The 18,989-nt window shown below is 42.5% G+C and overlaps 2 protein-coding genes across 2 annotated transcripts in view; one reads left to right on the forward strand and one right to left on the reverse strand.

The window, feature by feature from the left end:
- Positions 1 to 9,814, reverse strand: part of LOC311108434 (synaptosomal-associated protein 25-A) — a 41,530-nt gene extending 31,716 nt beyond the window's left edge. Inside the window, exon 1 of the mRNA XM_084151058.1 lies at positions 9,667 to 9,814. The gene's annotated coding sequence lies outside the window, so the exon portion shown is untranslated. The remainder of the gene's footprint in view (positions 1 to 9,666) is intronic.
- A 29-nt stretch (positions 9,815 to 9,843) lies between these two features.
- LOC311108404 (mitochondrial basic amino acids transporter-like) lies at positions 9,844 to 17,795 on the forward strand (the record flags this gene model as incomplete). The annotated part of the gene is made up of 2 exons (XM_084151032.1): positions 9,844 to 9,940; positions 17,038 to 17,795. The coding sequence occupies 2 exons, from the start codon at positions 9,844 to 9,846 to the stop codon at positions 17,604 to 17,606; spliced, it is 666 nt and encodes a 221-aa protein (XP_084007158.1). The 3' UTR covers positions 17,607 to 17,795.
- Positions 17,796 to 18,989: the final 1,194 nt, after the last annotated feature.

The following is an 18,989-nucleotide window of genomic DNA, read 5'->3' on the forward strand; positions in this document are numbered from 1 at the left end:
ACCCCTCTCCAAACCTCATCCTCTACCTCCCTCCCCTCTCCAAACCTCATCCTCTACCTCCCACCCCTCTCCAAACCTCATCCTCTACCTCCCACCCCTCTCCAAACCTCATCCTCTACCTCCCACCCCTCTCCAAACCTCATCCTCTACCTCCCACCCCTCTCCAAACCTCATCCTCTACCTCCCACCCCTCTCCAAACCTCATCCTCTACCTCCCACCCCTCCCAAACCTCATCCTCTACCTCCCACCCCTCTCCAAACCTCATCCTCTACCTCCCACCCCTCTCCAAACCTCATCCTCTACCTCCCACCCCTCTCCAAACCCCTCTACTACCTCCCACCCCTCTCCAAACCCCTCTACTACCTCCCTCTTTCTCTCCAAATCCAAAATACTGGTGATTGTTTCATTTGGGATTGGTAGGCAAGTCCAAATATTTGCAGAGGAAATGTAACAACATTAAACAAACCTTGAAAATGTCTGTTGCGATGCTTTCGACTTTCATCCTCTCATTCATTACTAACACAAGTCCAATTCTCCACCACTTCTCCATGCAAGCCACTGCTAGGTCTATCTTACTATTTGTCCTGATACCAGCTAACACAAACTCTCTCCCACAAACACGCAGACGCACACACACCCACCCAACCACCCACCCACCCACCCACCCACCCTCCCACACACATACACACACAATCTTGAGTGAGTTTTGCTCACAATCATAATTTAATTATTTTATTTATGGCAGCAGAAAATATGTTGTTAAATGTTTTATATGACAGCTATTACATTTCCCAAGTTAATTAACACTTTGTACACCTCTAGCTGAGTAGAGACTTTTGAGGAATTATTACGATTTTCAAAAGCTGTTTATCAGTTAATGCCTGCATTCCCTTGAACGTTTCCACATTTCTAAACTTAACTGCCAAAGATACTGCATTATATAAAAGGCACCCTTCATAGAATATACGGCTGAGCTACAGTCAGTGGGCAGAATTTCATGGAGGTGCATAACATTCCTCGGGATGCATTCGGTGCCGTGCCCTGATCGATGTCATTCATTCAGTAGGCAACAGCTATGTGGCTGACTCAAGCACTCAGACCAGACAAACGTTCAGTTAGACTGGCAGTTCCTAACCTTGCAGACAAACTGGCACATGGTATGCTCTGACAAGAGACCAAATCATTGTTCTGCTTCAACAGTTAAAGAGAGAATAGCTCTTTGTCTCTGTGTGTGTTTGTGTGTGTGCATGCGTGTGTGTGTGTATGTGTGTATGTGTGTGTGTGTGTGTGTGTGTGTGTGTGTGTGTTTGCATGCTCACAATAACCGTTTGTCTGCAACGGCTGCCATTTTGTCTTATTCCTCCAGTTAGTCCCAATCTTTGCTCAATCTGTTACCACACACAGTATCCACCATAACAACACCATTTACACATCAATATTCACAACAATCTGGTTTCATTTGAGATATATAAGTAATGGAGGTCCCACAAATCATATCATATTATTATCATTACTGTATACTATTACCACTGCATACAACTATTACTATCATTGCCTTTGCAGTATGATACTATACAACTATTAAACTATGAATAGCTACAGTACAAGGACCACAATAACAGAACTGACACACCAAAAACAACTGCTTTCAGGTTCTCTCCATAAAGGCGTGGGACTTGGTGCTGAAATAGCACCTTACCCATAATGCCACTCTAGGAAGAATGCTTTGCATTATTGACTGGAAGTCTTAGAGCCCATCACCAATGCATCAACCTGCCTGTGTGTGTATGCATATTCCCAGGCTTCTCAGTGTGCTATGAACAAAGGGGACAGCACACACTTTCACATTTAATGTGGAAACCGCTTAGGTTTTTCAAAAGGCTTCCGTATGTGATATACACTACCGGTCAAAAGACAACTACTCATTCAAGGGATTTCTTTATTTTTACTATTTTCTACATTGTAGAATAATAGTGAAGACATCAAAACTATGAAATAACACATATGGAATCATGTAGTAACCAGAAAAGTGATAAACAAATCAAAATATATTTTATATTTGAGATTCTTCAAATAGCCACCCTTTGCCTTGATGACAGCTTTGCACACCCTTGGCATTCTCTTAACCAGCTTCATGAGGTAGTCACCTGGAATGTATTTCAATTAACAGGTTTGCCTTCTTAAAAGTTAATTTGTGGAATTTCTTTCCATCTTAATGTGTTTGTGCCAATCAGTTGTGTTGTGACAAGGTAGGGGGGGGGGGGGGGGGGGGGGGGGGGTATACAGAAGATAGCCCTATTTGGTAAAACACCAAGTCCATATTATGGCAAGAACAGCTCAAATAAGCAAAGAGAAACAACAGTCCATTATTACTTTAAGACATGAAGGTCAGTCAATACCGAACATTTCAAGAACTTTGAAAGTTTCTTCAAGTGCAGTCGCAAAAATCATCAAGCGCTATGATGAAACTGGCTGTCATGAGGACCGCCAAAGGAATGGAAGAATACATGCTTCACAGAGTTCAAGTAACAGACACATCTCAACATCAACTGTTCAGAGGAGACTGTGTTAATCAGGCCTTCATGGTCGAATTGCTGCAAAGAAACCACTGCTAAATGACACCAATAATAAGAAGAGACTTGTTTGGGCCAAGAAACACGAGTAACGGACATTAGACCGGTGGAAATGTGTCCTTTGGTCTGGAGTCCAAATTGGAGACTTTTGGTTCCAACCGACGTGTCTTTGTGAGACGCAGTGTGGGTGAACGGATGATCTCCGCATGTGTAGTTCCCACCGTAAAGCATGGAGGAGGAGGTGTTATGGTGTGGGGGTGCTTTGCTGGTGACACTGTCAGTAATTTCTTTAGAAGGCACATTTAACCAGCATGGCTACCACAGCATTCTGCAGCGATACGCCATCCCATCTGGTTTGGCCTTAGTGGTACTATCATTTGTTTTTCAACAGGATAATGACCCAACACACCTCCAGGCTTTGTAAGGGCTATTTTACCAAGAAGGAGAGTGATAGAGTGCTGCATCAGATGACCTGGCCTCCACAATCCCCCGACCTCAACCAAATTGAGATGGTTTGGGATGAGTCGGACGGCAGAGTGAAGGAAAAGCAGCCAACAAGTGTTCAGCATATGTGGGAACTCCTTCAAGACTGTTGGAAAAGCATTCCAGGTGAAGCTGGTTGAGAGAATGCCAAGAGTGTGCAAAGCTGTCATCAAGGCAAAGGGTGGCTATTTGAAGAATCTCAAATATAAAATATATTTTGATTTGTTTAACACTTTTTTGGTTTCATATGTGTTATTTCATAGTTTTGATGTCTGCACTATTATTCTACAATGTAGAAAATAGTACAAATAAAGAAAAACCCTTGAATGAGTAGGTGTTCTAAAACCTTTGACCGGTAGCATAGTCTAAATGGGATCTTGTCAACCTGCTATTTGCGTACATGACCTTCTAACACCTCTGCTCAGCCCCAGGGTGTGTTATGGAGGAATGTTTCCAATACCAAACACACCAACAAAAAAATGTGTACCTGCAACGTAACTATTTTGTTAGCGTAAGGATTGTTTTGTTTTCTTCACAATATAGACAATCAATGCCCACCATCCACCAATCATTCAAATGACACTGAAATAGTTAGAACCTAAAATCATATTGTAGAGGTAATGTCATAACACACGGTCAAACATGTTATTACCATTCATTACCAAACGTCAAGCTAATAACCTTCCAAATAATTTCTCCACTAATCTTACTAATCCCCCATGACATTGCTCCTACCATTGATATAGGGTTGATCTCCCCCGCAGCATTAAGGTTACTACAAGCTTCACTCTGTTGATCTACAAGTGTAAACGTGGGTGGAGTGGGAGTAGTGGACACCTTTTGGTAACATGATATTCTCACCGGTCCCACTCCCATTCATAAGGTGGCGATAGCAAAGTTTTATTTTTTTTGTCTTTTCATTTTGTAAAAGCAAGGAAGAGTCACCTTCCCTTGTTAGTAGTAGCAAGCTAGCTAGCCTTTTCAGCTTCCCACATCTCCATGTGAAATAATCAGATTTATAATTTTAAAAATATGCCCTGGCAAATATACTTGCCGGTGTAACCTAAAACATTATCCCAGTTTGATATACTGCTTGTCTATTCATTCCCATGTCAGCTAAAAATAGAACATCATCATGTTTTGGTCACAGAGAAAAAAGTACATGGCTAGCTAGTTGGCTACAGCAGGTTCTACCATTTCACAATAGCATGTAATCACTAGTTATTACTTCTAAACAAAATAAATTTTTGGGTGGATTCTTGTTGTTTGGTTTACTGTTTGAACAGTCGCTGAGATTATATTTGGTTGTCAATACAAAATAGGCTACTTTGATGAATAGCCTATAGAGCAGATCAAGGAACCAAGTGACAACACTGCCCCTATGGCTGCAGAAGGAATTATATGGCATGTCTACATTTTCAGGTAGTAAAAAAGTAAGTTGAATGCCAGAGCATATTACAAGGAGCCGCCCCTTTTGTGATGAAAAACGACATTGCAACACTCCGAATCTTGCGTCTGAGTAGAGCTTATAAGTAAGCTTTACAGTAGCTTCTAACGGACATCACCCCTCCCTGTCCCTCCCACCTGTTACAAGTGTACTAGGGTGTGGAGCTGCTTAGGAACCGGAGAAAGATCCAGGATCAGCAGTGCATACAGGCCCCTTTACTGGTGATCTCATCTGGGTTCAAATAGTATTTGTTTTCATTCACTTTAGATGTGCTTGATTGAGCCTGCGGTGCCGGAAGCATTACAACCATTGGAATAGTCCAAAAATGACAGGCTCCCATCAGACAGGCTCAATTAAATTTTGTGTTTGAAAGAAAACAATTACCATTTGAACCCATGTCTGGCATTAGCGCATCCATACCCCATCAATACAGAGCATAGGGGAGCTGAGCAGAAGCCCTAGCTCCCCTCTGACAGTGGCAGACAGTCACCTCTGCGGTCACCTTGTGTAGGGAGGCACCCGGCTGGGCTGGCACATACCGGCTCATTCCCTTCCTCCTGGGGGAGCCCCAGGACACATTTATTAACATTGAGGCCATTAAAGCAGACACTCTGGCCCCAGAGGGCCTGAGAAATATGACAAGTGACAAGCCAAACACGACAAGGAGCGGGCAGCCACAGGGGGTGGCAGTGGGCAGGGGCAGAGAGGAGGGGAAGGGGCTGTGGGGAGAGAGGGAGAGAAGAGGGGACAGGGAGTATGGGAGTGGCAGGAGGAAACACACAACAGCTTGTTATGAGATGGGTCGGCAGCCAGTTTTGATTTAAAAGCATGACCTTCCAGTTTTTATGGGACTGAGACAATAAAACCAGGTCGAGATGCAAATGCACTCCGAAACCTGCAGCAGATGTTTTTTTTTATGTTGTGATATTTGATGGAATTCAATCACAAGGGGCAAATTGAAGCACCCCATCCCCCATCCCTGAAAAGGAACGTGCAGATACAATTACTGATGGTTTACTGATGCTGTGGTAATAGGCAATTAAAGTGTTATGTCTTAATCAATATTGATGTGTTTCCTTATCCCTGTAGTTACAGCTTTTCTCTGGAACATGTTTGTACACTGTAAGCAGCCTATTCAGCTTCCTTACCCACAATGTTCCATTTACACACGTCGATGTTTCCATTCCATAGATGTTCCAATTCTGTGAAGTCATTCCGTGAACACATTCATGGCTTATTTGACTGATTCATGGCAGTTTTCCACACATAATTGAACTGTGTCCCAAATGGCACCCTATTCCCTACCTACTTTACTACTTTTGACCAGAGTCTGATGGGCCCTCGTGCACTATATAGGGAATAGGGTGCCATTTGGGACAAAACCTTAAAAAATGTCAATTTCTCAGTAGTCCAGGGACTGCGGCCTCAGTAGCGAAGCCACTTAAGTGACAACATTAGAGGCTGTTAAATATTTGAGGAGTCATAAAGGCAAAGACATTAAAAAGCAATTAGTGGCCCCCCGGCCAAGAAACACATTCTGACAAGATCCTCACTCACAATATCTACGAATAATCGCTACGTCAGAAATGACACCCTATTCCATGTAGTGCACTCATATAATTACGTATAGGATCTCTTAAGAGTGCACTACTATTCACTATAGAGCCTCCTCCTTCTTCTTCTTCTTCTTCTTCTTCTTCTTCTTCTTCTTCTTCTTCTTCTTCTTCTGTCTAATCCCTCATGATTACATTTCAATTTGGTAAAATATTAACATTAATAGGTGTTATTACATGTAATAAGCATGTTATAACCTACTATTACCTGTAGTATCCGCCAGCAGCACACAAAACTGAGAGGGATGTGTATAATCCACCAAGAAAAAGACTTCAACCCAGCGGTGCATGTGTACGACTTCAGACTGACAGAAAATGAACTCATTATGCGTGTAAATCCAGTCAAGAAAAATATGCATTGAACTGATTTGCCAGGCAGGAAATGTAAGCTTGTAACCTACAATTGACCCTAATTTATATTCTCTACATTCCCATGAAGCTTTAGCTCAGTGAACCAACATCTGTATCATTATCATATTACTGCCTCGGCTATTCGATGAACACACACACACAAATTAGATCAAAACAAAATCTCTCAGGCAAATCAGATGTGCTATATTGTACAGTATGAGTGTATACCTCTATGTGTGTATGTGTGTGTGTTTGCGCGTGCTTGCAAGAGAGAGAGCGCGATATCCAATCCCAGGTAGTGATATGATAATAAAGGCCAATGTATTATAATACAAAGGGCCATTACTTATTCGCTGTGAATTCTGATGTCACATATTAGGCAGTTACAGGTACAGTATAAAGTAAGTAGCCTTGCACAAGCCTTGGCTTGCAACAGTTCATAGGAGCCTATATCCTGTTTCTGTGGCATGATGTACAAGCCATCCCCTGGACAGGACGCTAGTCTATCGCATGGCCTTACCCCTAATCCATCTCCTTAACGCATCTGGTCCCATTTTTTACAGTCTTTGGTATGACTCGGCCAGGGATCAAACTCCCAACCTTCCAATCTCAGGGTAGACACTCTAATCACAGGGCCACTGAGATGGTTGCAATCTGGAATAACCCTCGCATAATATACCCAGAAACCCTCAGTGTCTGCACTACCCCATCATAAATTACCCTGTCACAGATCGACAAAGGTAGAGCAAAAATATCACCACAGAACCTTGCCACGCTCCATTGGCTCCTGAATAAAATACTGCAATCGTGTTGAACGGATCAAGCACATTCATGTTGACTAGAGCAGATGATTTGGTTAACGTGGTTCATTTGAGAAGGGATTAGATGGTGATTAGATGGTCGGTGCTTCAATCCAGACCAGGGAGGTTTCAGCCAGTCAAATGCCTCGTAACTCAACACAGAGAAGAATAGCCTAGAATAGCCTCCGATCCACTGGTCTCTGCTGGTCAGAACAGCACCAATACAGATCTCATTATGGAGATACCATCACACACAGTCCCTCTGACATTGTTCTAACATGACGGAGACAGAAAAAGCTCTGCTGCAGGACTGGAGGCCATGATTACTATTTTGTTTGTCAGAGAGATTAAACTGGAGCATGATAATGTGATTCTTATATCAAATTAAAAAGCAGAGCAAAATGCACGATTCTTCAGGCATTTCTCTGTCTCTTCCTTCGAGTTCCTCCAGGCTCTCAAATGCATGTCATATTATGCATGTTATTGTGCCATGGCTCTTTCAATTGACAAGCATCATTAGCAATCAGTATCAGTGGGTCTGTTTGGCAAAAAGGTTAAAGGGGCAATCTGCAGTTGCTACATCCATTTTTGGACTGGATATTAATGATCTGTACTCATTCATTCTTGAAGAATATAACTTAGAAATACCTCATGAGCTTAGTTCAACTGTTGTGCCCCACCAGAACCCAAAATACACGCTTGTTTTACTCCCCAGTATGTAAACAAACATGGTTGAAACTACAATTCTGATTTGATGGATGGTCAGTCCTTGCATCCATAGCTCTGTCTATGAATTTGAGAGTGGTTACATTTCTCCAGCCCATCCCTCAGCTTTTTACCGAAACAAGGGTGGGGCCAGGTTTCATTTTGTTTCAACTGCTGATTGTAGCTTTAGTTAATTAATCCAAGGCTGTAATATTATAGATTGTGATATAAGTAAAAGGTTCTGAAATCGATTTACTCCGAAGGTACTTCTTGGCCAAATGTCAATTTCAGTAGGCCTATAGTTGTTTAGGGGGAAATTAAATCATGTCTGCATGATTCTATGCTCAGAAAAAAACAGGGATAGCTACATGCACAAACACGCACACAACCTACAGTCCAACGAATCTTTAAAAAACATTTATCTCCGAGGCATTGGTTTGATTCTAGAAATGTTAACTCAGTAGACCAGACACAGACAGAGTGCAGCTATATACATTAACAATAGGCTGTGCCAGTAAACAATCAACCACTGGTGTTGGTATATGAGTCCGTTTTTACTCCGGGAACAACCCTATAGTGCTGCCAACGCAACCCGATCGAAGCTGCATGATGCGATACGGTATAGCGTAGCAGCCGTGCCAACCAAGAGCATGTCTTTTTCTTTATCAGCTTAACACAGGACACTCTCAACAACCCTTTCGATGCTGGATTTCGATCATAACTAAAGACCTGCTACTAGCTTCTCCATTTTGATGCTCTCTGTCTCTCCATCGCTTTCTCTCTGATGTTATAGCAAGACACTGAATACGCTCGAGCAGAGCGACAGGGAAGATGCGATGGTGGTCCAGCACGGAAATCTAAAAGCATTATCAGACATTTATGAGACAGTATTACCAGGTCCGACTGGCGAAGACGTGCACCTGACCTACATAACTCATTTGGCCAAACATGTCTGGTCAACAAGCAACAACTTTCAATGGAGCCATGATGAAGAAAAGCCAGTGAGGAATAACATAGTTTTTGTCAATTCCACCATGAAGTTTGACAGTCCTGTCTCCTCTGTTTAACAGCCTCCCCCTCCCATCAACACACTCTGCTTGGCGCAATTTACTATAGCCTAACGACAATCCCTAAATCAATCAAGGACCCCTTCTTTCACCCCCTGAGATATGTTTCTCCCCAATTCTGTTTACTTTCTAGTGCGTGTTCGTCCGTTTATTTTCCTAGAGAGAGAGAGGCAGAGAGAGAGAACAGCGCAGATGTCGTTGTCCACGGTGCTGAAACGCAGAAAACGCCCACAATTTACACATTTGCACACACAGCATCCTTAATTTTCAACAATTGACTACGCGTGGAGATTTAACACGCACAGCACATGGTTCATGTAATTCGAAAGGCGTGCCGCGTTTGCCTCTTTCTAACAGCTATACACACAGCCTAGAACGGATAAATAGGCAATATTAAACAAACAACGAAACAACGAATATTAAACAAGGCAACGAAAAAACTTTCTAGTACTGCTATCATACCGGGTTTAACAATAAAACCCCATCCTCCGATGTACTCAAGTCGAAAACGGCCTCACAATTCAAAACCTCGTGCTTAATTCTGTAGTAAAACTGTTTTGTGGGGGAAAACTAAAATAAAGCCTTTGCAATATAACAGAATAGAGAAATTTATACTTTTCTCCTACCTGTGCCGGTGGTCGGTGGTTTGCAGTCAGCAAGAGGACGAAATGTCTGCGTATTTCAACAACTAACAGATATCACCCCAGTTCTGTATGGACTTGATTGCCGCAAAGGCAGTGCGCGTGGTCGATACCTCCTAAATTCTTCTTCAATGGAAAGCAGCATCTCTGCAATCGTAAAAGATGGAGGATGCGTTTGACGTCAGCAGCTTTGAATCGGTATCTGTCAAAAAGATCCGCACTTCTGCAGGCTTGGTAATGGGAAGCTGCATGTGCACGGGTAACAGCTCAATGGAAACCGCCATGTATTTTTAGGCAAACAACAGCATTGTGAATGTGTTTACAGTGTCGGATCATAGTATCACATCTCAGCCGTCGATTCTAGACATTTTCTCCATCAAAACCAGTATTGTTTAGTATTATTTTTGTGGCTTTATCGTGAGAAATAGATAACATAATAGATGTACACATGGTTGGCATGATGATGTTATTGAGCATCCACTACATTTTAGTCATTTAGCAGACGCTCTTATCCAGAGCGACTTAAAGTTAGTGAGTGCATACCTTTTTTCTTTTTCATAATGGCCCCCCGTGGGAATCGAACCCACAACCCTGGCGTTGCAAGCGCCATGCTCTACCAACTGAGCTACACGTGATTTAGTCCTATTGAAGCAAACTGCAGCCATACAATTAAAGAACCATCTTTTAAATGCTCTGAAACAAAATAGACTAGGGAAAACAGCCAGCTTTATATTAATGGATAGTCGTTAGGGACCATTCGAAAATTAGTGGGGGGTGGGTGATTCCAACTCGAGATGTCATTTAAAAAATGCACCCCCCTCCCCAATGTTAAGAAAATATTTTCACATGACCCTCCCCTTGTAATTGAAAAAAAAAATGGCAATACCCTCCCCCTTCATTGAATTAACAGTGACAAAGTAGGCCTACCTCATTACTACAGTGCATTCGGAAAGTATTCAGACCCCTTGATTTTTTTCCACATTTTGTTACGTTACAGCCTTATTCTAAAATGTATTAAATTAAATGTTTTCCTCTTCAATCTACACACAATACCATGTAATGACAAAGTGAAAACTGGTTTTTAGAAATGTTAGCAAATGTATAAAAAAAATAAAAAACAGTAATTTAATATTTACATAAGTATTCAGACCCTTTTCTATCAGACTCGAAATTGAGCTCAGGTGCATCTTGTTTCCTTTCATCATCCTTGAGATGTTTCTACAACTTGATTGGAGTCCACCAGTGGTAAATTCAATTGATTGGACATGATTTGGAAAGTTTGGAACCACCAAGACTCTTCCTAGAGCTGGCCGCCCGGCCAAACTGAGCAATCGGTGGAGAAGGGCCTTTGTCAGGGATGTGACCAAGAACCCGATGGTCACTCTGACAGAGCTCCAGAGTTCCACTGTGGAGATGGGAGAACCTTCCAGAAGGACAACCATCTCTGCAGCACTCCACCAATCAGGCCTTTATGGTAGAGTGGCCAGACAGAAGCCACTCCTCAGTAAAAGACACATGACAGCCTGCTTGTAGTTTGCCAAAAGGCACCTAAAGGACTCTCAGATCATGAGAAACAATATTCTCTGGTCTGATGAAACCAAGATTGAACTCTTTTGCATGAATGCCAAGCGTCACGTCTGGAGGAAACCTGGCACCATCCCAACGGTGAAGCATGGTGGTTGCAGCATCATGATGTGGGGATGTTTTTCAGTGGCAGGGACTGGGAGACTATTCAGGATCGAGGGAAAGATGAACGGAGAAAAGTACAGAGAGATCCTTGATGAAAGCCTGCTCCAGATCGCTCAGGACCACAGACTGGGGTGAAGGTTCACCCTCCAACAGGACAATGACAAAAGCACACAGCCAAGACAATGCAGGAGTGGCTTCGGGACAAGTCTCTGAATGTCCTTGAGTGGCCCAGCCAGAGCCCGGACTTGAACTGGATTTTAACATCTGTGGAGAGACCTAGAAATTGCTGTGCAGCGACGCTCCCCTTCCAATCTGACAGAGCTTGAGAGGATCTGCAGAGAAGAATGGGAGAAACTCCCCAAATACAGGTGTGCCAAGCTTGTAGCGTCATACCCAAGAAGACTCGCGGCTGTAATCGCTGCCAAAGGTGCTTCAACAAAGTACTGAGTAAAGGCTTTGAATACTTACAGTAAATGTAATATTTACGTTTTTATTTTTAATACATTTGCAAAAATGTCTAAAAACCTGTTTTAACTTTGTCATTATGGGGTATTGTGTGTAGATTAATGAGGGAGGAAAACTATTTAATCACTTTTAGAATAAGGCTATAATGTAACAAAATGTGGAAAAAGTCAAGGGGTCTGAATACTTTCTGAATGCAGGGGGTAAATAAATCACCTTTATAATAGAACATTGCATGCATCTATCATTGTATTTTCGGGTCCCGGAAAAAAACTATTTAATAAACGCATTTAATGCAATTCTAGTCATTTTACATGACTAAAGACATTAGCAGAATGTATTTTTTTATACCCGTTTTTCTGAGCTAATAGTCAGCAGGCCAGAACATAATATAATAGCAGCCCAATTCATTCCCCATCACTATAACACATCCGGTTAGTAAATAATCAATTCAATGACACATTTGAGATAAAATCACCAATGTCTCTAGTAAATGAGTTTTGTAGTCTTTGTCTATTTCTCTGTGCGTTGATTGGTGAAAAATAGTTAGCCTACCCTATTTCTTATTAGCTCAAAACAATCAGCTTGCTTGCAAGAGAAAATTTAGCTTTCGAAAAGTCTCAAAAGAAAGGCATATTTATGAAATAGAAGTTTCAAGGAAGAATGGACAGATAGATTTGCATTCATCGTACCACATTTCTCCAAATTTCTCTGATGCCAAACCAGTGTATCTTGTTTGCAACAAAACTGTCGCTGTTTGTAAAAAATGTAATCTTTGACGTCATATGATTCTAAGCAATGTAAGCTACTTTTACAAGTTACATTGCCCTATCCCAGACAGAGGCACGAGGCAGAAATATTAAAGTTTAAACTGCTAGCTACTCTTCCATGGCTTAACACATCAAGAGAAGGTCACAAGTGCGTCCCTAAAAGCTGCCTGGGTTTAAACATCTCTTTTACAGAAAGTGAATAGCCAGAGTTACATCGTAGGCCTATTAGATTACTTCACAAGCAAAGTAAAACATTTTACTTCTCGGCTAAAGTACTTCATAGTTGTGGTTCTCTGTAGCTCAGCTGGTAGAGCACGGCGCTTGTAACGCCAAGGTAGTGGGTTCGATCCCCGGGACCACCCATACACACAAAAAAATTTATGCACGCACGACTGTCAGTCGCTTTGGATAAAAGCGTCTGCTAAATGGCATATTATTATTAGTTCAGCCTCTGAATGTCATAGAGACAAAACAAATATATCCCCATATGCATCAGTCGTGTCTTAATTATTATATATTTTTCTTTTTAGGGGTAGATCAGCTTTAATATTGCAGATAAATTGTAACTTCCATCAATGTAATTGTCTGCATCACTTCCAATCCCCCATACGTTTTTATTTTCTTGCTAATATATATATATATATATACAGTGGGGAAAAAAAAGTATTTAGTCAGCCACCAATTGTGCAAGTTCTCCCACTTAAAAAGATGAGAGAGGCCTGTAATTTTCATCATAGGTACACGTCAACTATGACAGACAAAATGTGGGGAAAAAATCCAGAAAATCACATTGTAGGATTTTTAATGAATTTATTTGCAAATTATGGTGGAAAATAAGTATTTGGTCAATAACAAAAGTTTCTCAATACTTTGTTATATACCCTTTGTTGGCAATGACACAGGTCAAACGTTTTCTGTAAGTCTTCACAAGGTTTTCACACACTGTTGCTGGTATTTTGGCCCATTCCTCCATGCAGATCTCCTCTAGAGCAGTGATGTTTTGGGGCTGCCGCTGGGCAACACAGACTTTCAACTCCCTCCAAAGATTTTCTATGGGGTTGAGATCTGGAGACTGGCTAGGCCACTCCAGGACCTTGAAATGCTTCTTACGAAGCCACTCCTTCGTTGCCCGGGCAGTGTGTTTGGGATCATTGTCATGCTGAAAGACCCAGCCACGTTTCATCTTCAATGCCCTTGCTGATGGAAGGAGGTTTTCACTCAAAATATCACGATACATGGCCCCATTCATTCTTTCCTTTACACGGATCAGTCGTCCTGGTCCCTTTTCAGAAAAACAGCCCCAAAGCATGATGTTTCCACCCCCATGCTTCACAGTAGGTATGGTGTTCTTTGGATGCAACTCAGCATTCTTTGTCCTCCAAACACGACGAGTTGAGTTTTTACCAAAAAGTTATATTTTGGTTTCATCTGACCATATGACATTCTCCCAATCCTCTTCTGGATCATCCAAATGCACTCTAGCAAACTTCAGACGGGCCTGGACATGTACTGGCTTAAGCAGGGGGACACGTCTGGCACTGCAGGATTTGAGTCCCTGGCGGCGTAGTGTGTTACTGATGGTAGGCTTTGTTACTTTGGTCCCAGCTCTCTGCAGGTCATTCACTAGGTCCCCCCGTGTGGTTCTGGGATTTTTGCTCACCGTTCTTGTGATCATTTTGACCCCACAGGGTGAGATCTTGCGTGGAGCCCCAGATCGAGGGAGATTATCAGTGGTCTTGTATGTCTTCCATTTCCTAATAATTGCTCCCACAGTTGATTTCTTCAAACCAAGCTGCTTACCTATTGCAGATTCAGTCTTCCCAGCCTGGTGCAGGTCTACAATTTTGTTTCTGGTGTCCTTTGACAGCTCTTTGGTCTTGGCCATAGTGGAGTTTGGAGTGTGACTGTTTGAGGTTGTGGACAGGTGTCTTTTATACTGATAACAAGTTCAAACAGGTGCCATTAATACAGGTAACGAGTGGAGGACAGAGGAGCCTCTTAAAGAAGAAGTTACAGGTCTGTGAGAGCCAGAAATCCTGCTTGTTTGTAGGTGACAAAATACTTATTTTCCACCATAATTTGCAAATAAATTCATTAAAAATCCTACAATGTGATTTTCTGGAGAATTTTTTTTTCAATTTGTTTGTCATAGTTGACGTGTACCTATGATGAAAATTACAGGCCTCTCTCATCTTTTTAAGTGGGAGAACTTGCACAATTGGTGGCTGACTAAATACTTTTTTTCCCCACTGTATATAAAATACATGAAAATCACGTTTTTGACATTTGATATCAATATGAGTGAGGTACAGTGCATTCGCAAAGTATTCAGACCCCTTGACTTTTCCACATTTTGTTATGTTACAGCCCTATTCTAAAATAGATTAAATTGTCCCCCCCCCCCCCCCTCTTCAATCTACACACAATACCCCATAATGACAAAGCAAAAACAGGTTTTTAGAAAATTATGCAAATTTCTGTAAAAAAAAAAAGAAATATTTTTTTTGTATTACATTTACATATGTATTCAGACCCTTTACTCAGTACTTTGTTGAAGCACCTTTGGCAGCGATTACAGTCTCGAGTCTTCTTTGACGCTACAAGCTTGGCACACCTGTATTTGGGCAATTTCTCCCATTCTTCTCTGCAGATCGTCTCAAGCTCTGTCAGGTTGGATGGGGAGCGTCGCTGCACAGCTATTTTCAGGTCTCTCCAGAGATGTTCAAGTCTGAGCTCTGGCTGGGCCACTCTAGGACATTCAGACTTGTCCCGAAGCCACTCCTGCCTTGTCTTGGCTGAGTGTTTAGGGTCGTTGTCCTGTTGGAAGGTGTATGTTCGGCCTAGTCTGAGGTCCTGAGTGCTTTGGAGCAGGTTTTTTCATCAAGGATCTCTCTGTACTTTGCTCCGTTCATCTTTCCTTTGATCCTGAATAGTCTACCAGTCCCTGCTGCTGAAAAAACATACCCACAGCATGATGCTGCCACCACCATGCTTCACCGTAGGGATGGTACAGGTTTCCTCCAGACGTGACGCTTGGCATTCAGGCCAAAGAGTTCAATCTTGTTTCTCGTGGTCTGAGAGTCTTTAGGTGCCTTTTGGCAAACTCCAAGCGGGCTGTCATGTGCCTTTTACTAAGGAGTGGCTTCTGTCTGGCCACTCTAGAACAAAGTCCTGATTGGTGGAGTGAAGCAGAAATTCTTGTCCTTCTGGAAGTTTCTCCCATCTCCACAGAGGAACTCTGCAGCTCTGTCAGAGTGACAATCAGGTTCTTGGTCACCTCCCTGACCAAGACCCTTCTCCTCCGATTGCTCAGTTTGGCCGGATGGCCAGTTCTAGGAAGAGTCTTGGTGGTTCCAAACTTCTTCCATTTAAGAATAATGGAGGCCACTGTGTTCTTGGGGACCTTCTGTGTCTCTACACAATCCTGTCTCGGAGCTCTATGGACAATTCCTTCGACCTCATGGCTTGGTTTTTGCTCTGACATACACTGTCAACTGTGGGACCTTATATAGACAGGTGTATGCTTTTCCAAATCATGTCCAATCAATTGAATTTACCACAGGTGGACTCCAATCAAGATGTAGAAACATCTCAAGGATGATCAATGGAAACAGGATGCACCTGAGCTCAATTTCAAGTCTCGTAGCAAAGGGTCTGAATACTTATGTAAATAAGGTATTTCTGTTTTTTTTCCTTCTATAAACCTGTTTTCATTTTGTCTTTACAGGGTATTGTGTGTAGATTGATGAGGCAAAAAATGAATTTAATCAATTTTATAATAAGGCTGTAACTTAACGAAATGTGGAAAAAGTCATGGGGTCTGAATACTTTCCGAAGGCACTGTATGTTATAAAAAAAAATGAATATATATGTTGTTATTGCAAACATGCAGCACTGCCTTAGGAGTGTGCCATATCATGATTTGATGAGGGATTTGTTACTGTAATATAACAAAAACGGTTGCCAACACTTGCAAGAATACTTTTCTAGGCAAAAGTGTTCCATGTTTCATTCATACACATTAGTTGGTTTCTGCAACATCTGGTGGTGGAGCAACCTAGCTAACTAGCCAAGCCAGCTAACTAGCCAAGCCAGCTAACTAGCCAACCTAGCTAACTAGCCAACAAATCAAACAATTTGTGGATCACACACTGCCCTTTCAAGCTAGCCACTTAGCTACCTCTGTAGCAAATAACATTTTAGATTATCTGAGCTAGCTAGCATAATGTACTCTGCTCTGCCCCTGCACTGCTAGGAAAGCGTGTGTACCATAGCATTTGAGTTCAAAGGGTTCACCAATGGCACTAACTTTAATAAAAAGTTGACAACTTTCAGGAAAATAATTGTATGGCCACCTATTTCATGTTTCTCCACAAGTCAACCTTTCCATATTGGTGCCCATCACTAGTATTTATAATTATACTGTGTTACTAAGGCACTGGGGAGAAGAAGTCCAAGAGGAAGCTGTACAAGAACTCCCTGGACTGCCTGGCCAGTATCTACAAGCGGGAGGGGCTGCTGGGGGTGAACCACGGCATGGTCACCACGCTGATCCGAGAGACCCCCTGCTTTGGAGTCTACTTCCTGACCTACGACTTTCTGACCCGCTCCATTGGCTGCGAGCCCGGCGAACCTTACATGATCCCCAAGCTGCTATTTGCCGGCGGGATGTCCGGGGTCACCTGCTGGCTGTCCACCTATCCTGTGACCGTGATTAAGTCCCGCCTCCAGGCGGACGGGATGGGCGGAGTCTACCAGTACAGCAGCATCGCTGACTGCGTGCGGCAGAGTGTGAGAAGGGAGGGGCTCAGAGTGTTCACACGAGGTCTCACCTCCACCCTGCTCAGGGCGTTTCCCGTCAACGCTGTCACCTTCGCCACAGTCACTCTGGTGCTGATGTACGCACGGGGGGTGGAGGAGGGGCCCAAGGAATGTGAACCGGCGTCCCCCGGCACAGCTCACCACACACAGCTACAGCAGCAGGCCCAAGCCTCCAGCCTGTGACCTGAGTCTGGAGGTGTTACTCCCACCTGAGCTGCTCTACTGTGGGGTGGGGGAGGGAGGGAAACCCATAGGGGCCCAATGCCCTTTGAATCTCTGAGTATGGAAACACATAGACTCCTGATTCAGCTATTTGTATATCTATAGATATGCTGTGTCGCCACTTGACTTGTAAATATAATTTACTTATAATTTACTCTAAGCACTGATAATGTTGGAAGATGAGATAAAGAAAGAAAACCAAAATGGTTATGGTTAGGTCGCTGGTACTAACTGGTACGACCACAAGTCTACTAACTAGGACTGTAATCAAATCAAATGTTATTTGTCACATGCTTCGTAGACAACAGGTTTAGACTAACAGTGAAATGCTTACTTACGGGTCCTTTTCCAACAATGCAGAGTTAAAGATAAGATATATTTTTTAAATATAGAATACAAATAGTGACATGGGGAATAAATACACAGTGAATAACAAATAAAAATAAAGAGTTAAAATAACATGGCTGTATACAGGGAGCCCCAGTACTGAGTCGATGTGCAGGGGTACGAGGTAATTGAGGTAGCTATGTACTGTACATATAGGTAGGGGTAAAGTGACTAGGCAACAGGATAGATAATACACATTAGCAGCAGCGTGTGTGTATGTGTGTGGACGTTTTTAACTATACTTGTGGGGACTAGAAGTCCCCACAAGAATAGTAAACTAACAAAAAATTAACCAACTGGGTATATTTTGTTGGTCCCGACAAGGTCAAATGCTATTTCTAGGGGGTTTAGGGTTAAGAATTAGTGTTAGGGTTAGAATTAGGTTTAGGAGCTAGGGTTAGTTTTAGGGTTAGGGTTAAGGTTAGGTTTTCGGGTTAGGGTATGGGTATGGGTTAGGTTTAGGGTTAGGGAGAATAGGATTTTGAATGGGACTGAATTGTGTGTCCCCACAAGGTTAGTTGTACAACACTGTGTGTGGCGCCCCCGTATTGAGGGTCAGCGTGGCGGATGTGTTGTTTACTACCCTCACCACCTGGGGGAGGCCCATCAGGAAGTGCAGGTGGTAAATAGACAGCTACGAAAAATACTACAACTTATCATGAGGTATTCTAACTCAGGCGAGCAGAACCTCGAGACTTCCTTAATATTAGAAATTGCGCACCAGCTGTTGTTAATGGTCTGATTGTGCAGTTTATCCTTGTATAGCTCTGTCCTCCTTGCACAGTAACTATTCAGTAGCCTACTTTGGCCTCTAAGGAGACTTATATGTAGAGTAGTAGTTGAACTAAAGCACTTCTCATGTCCGAACTGAAACACAACATACAGTTTACTGTACCTGAGCGATATCTGAATGCTGAAGGAATGCCCAGAATGTGATGTTTTGTTTGAAACAAGTGT

The sequence above is a fragment of the Coregonus lavaretus genome (genome assembly GCF_964263955.1).
Source record: "Coregonus lavaretus genome assembly, chromosome: 33".
NCBI classification, from domain to species: domain Eukaryota; kingdom Metazoa; phylum Chordata; class Actinopteri; order Salmoniformes; family Salmonidae; genus Coregonus; species Coregonus lavaretus.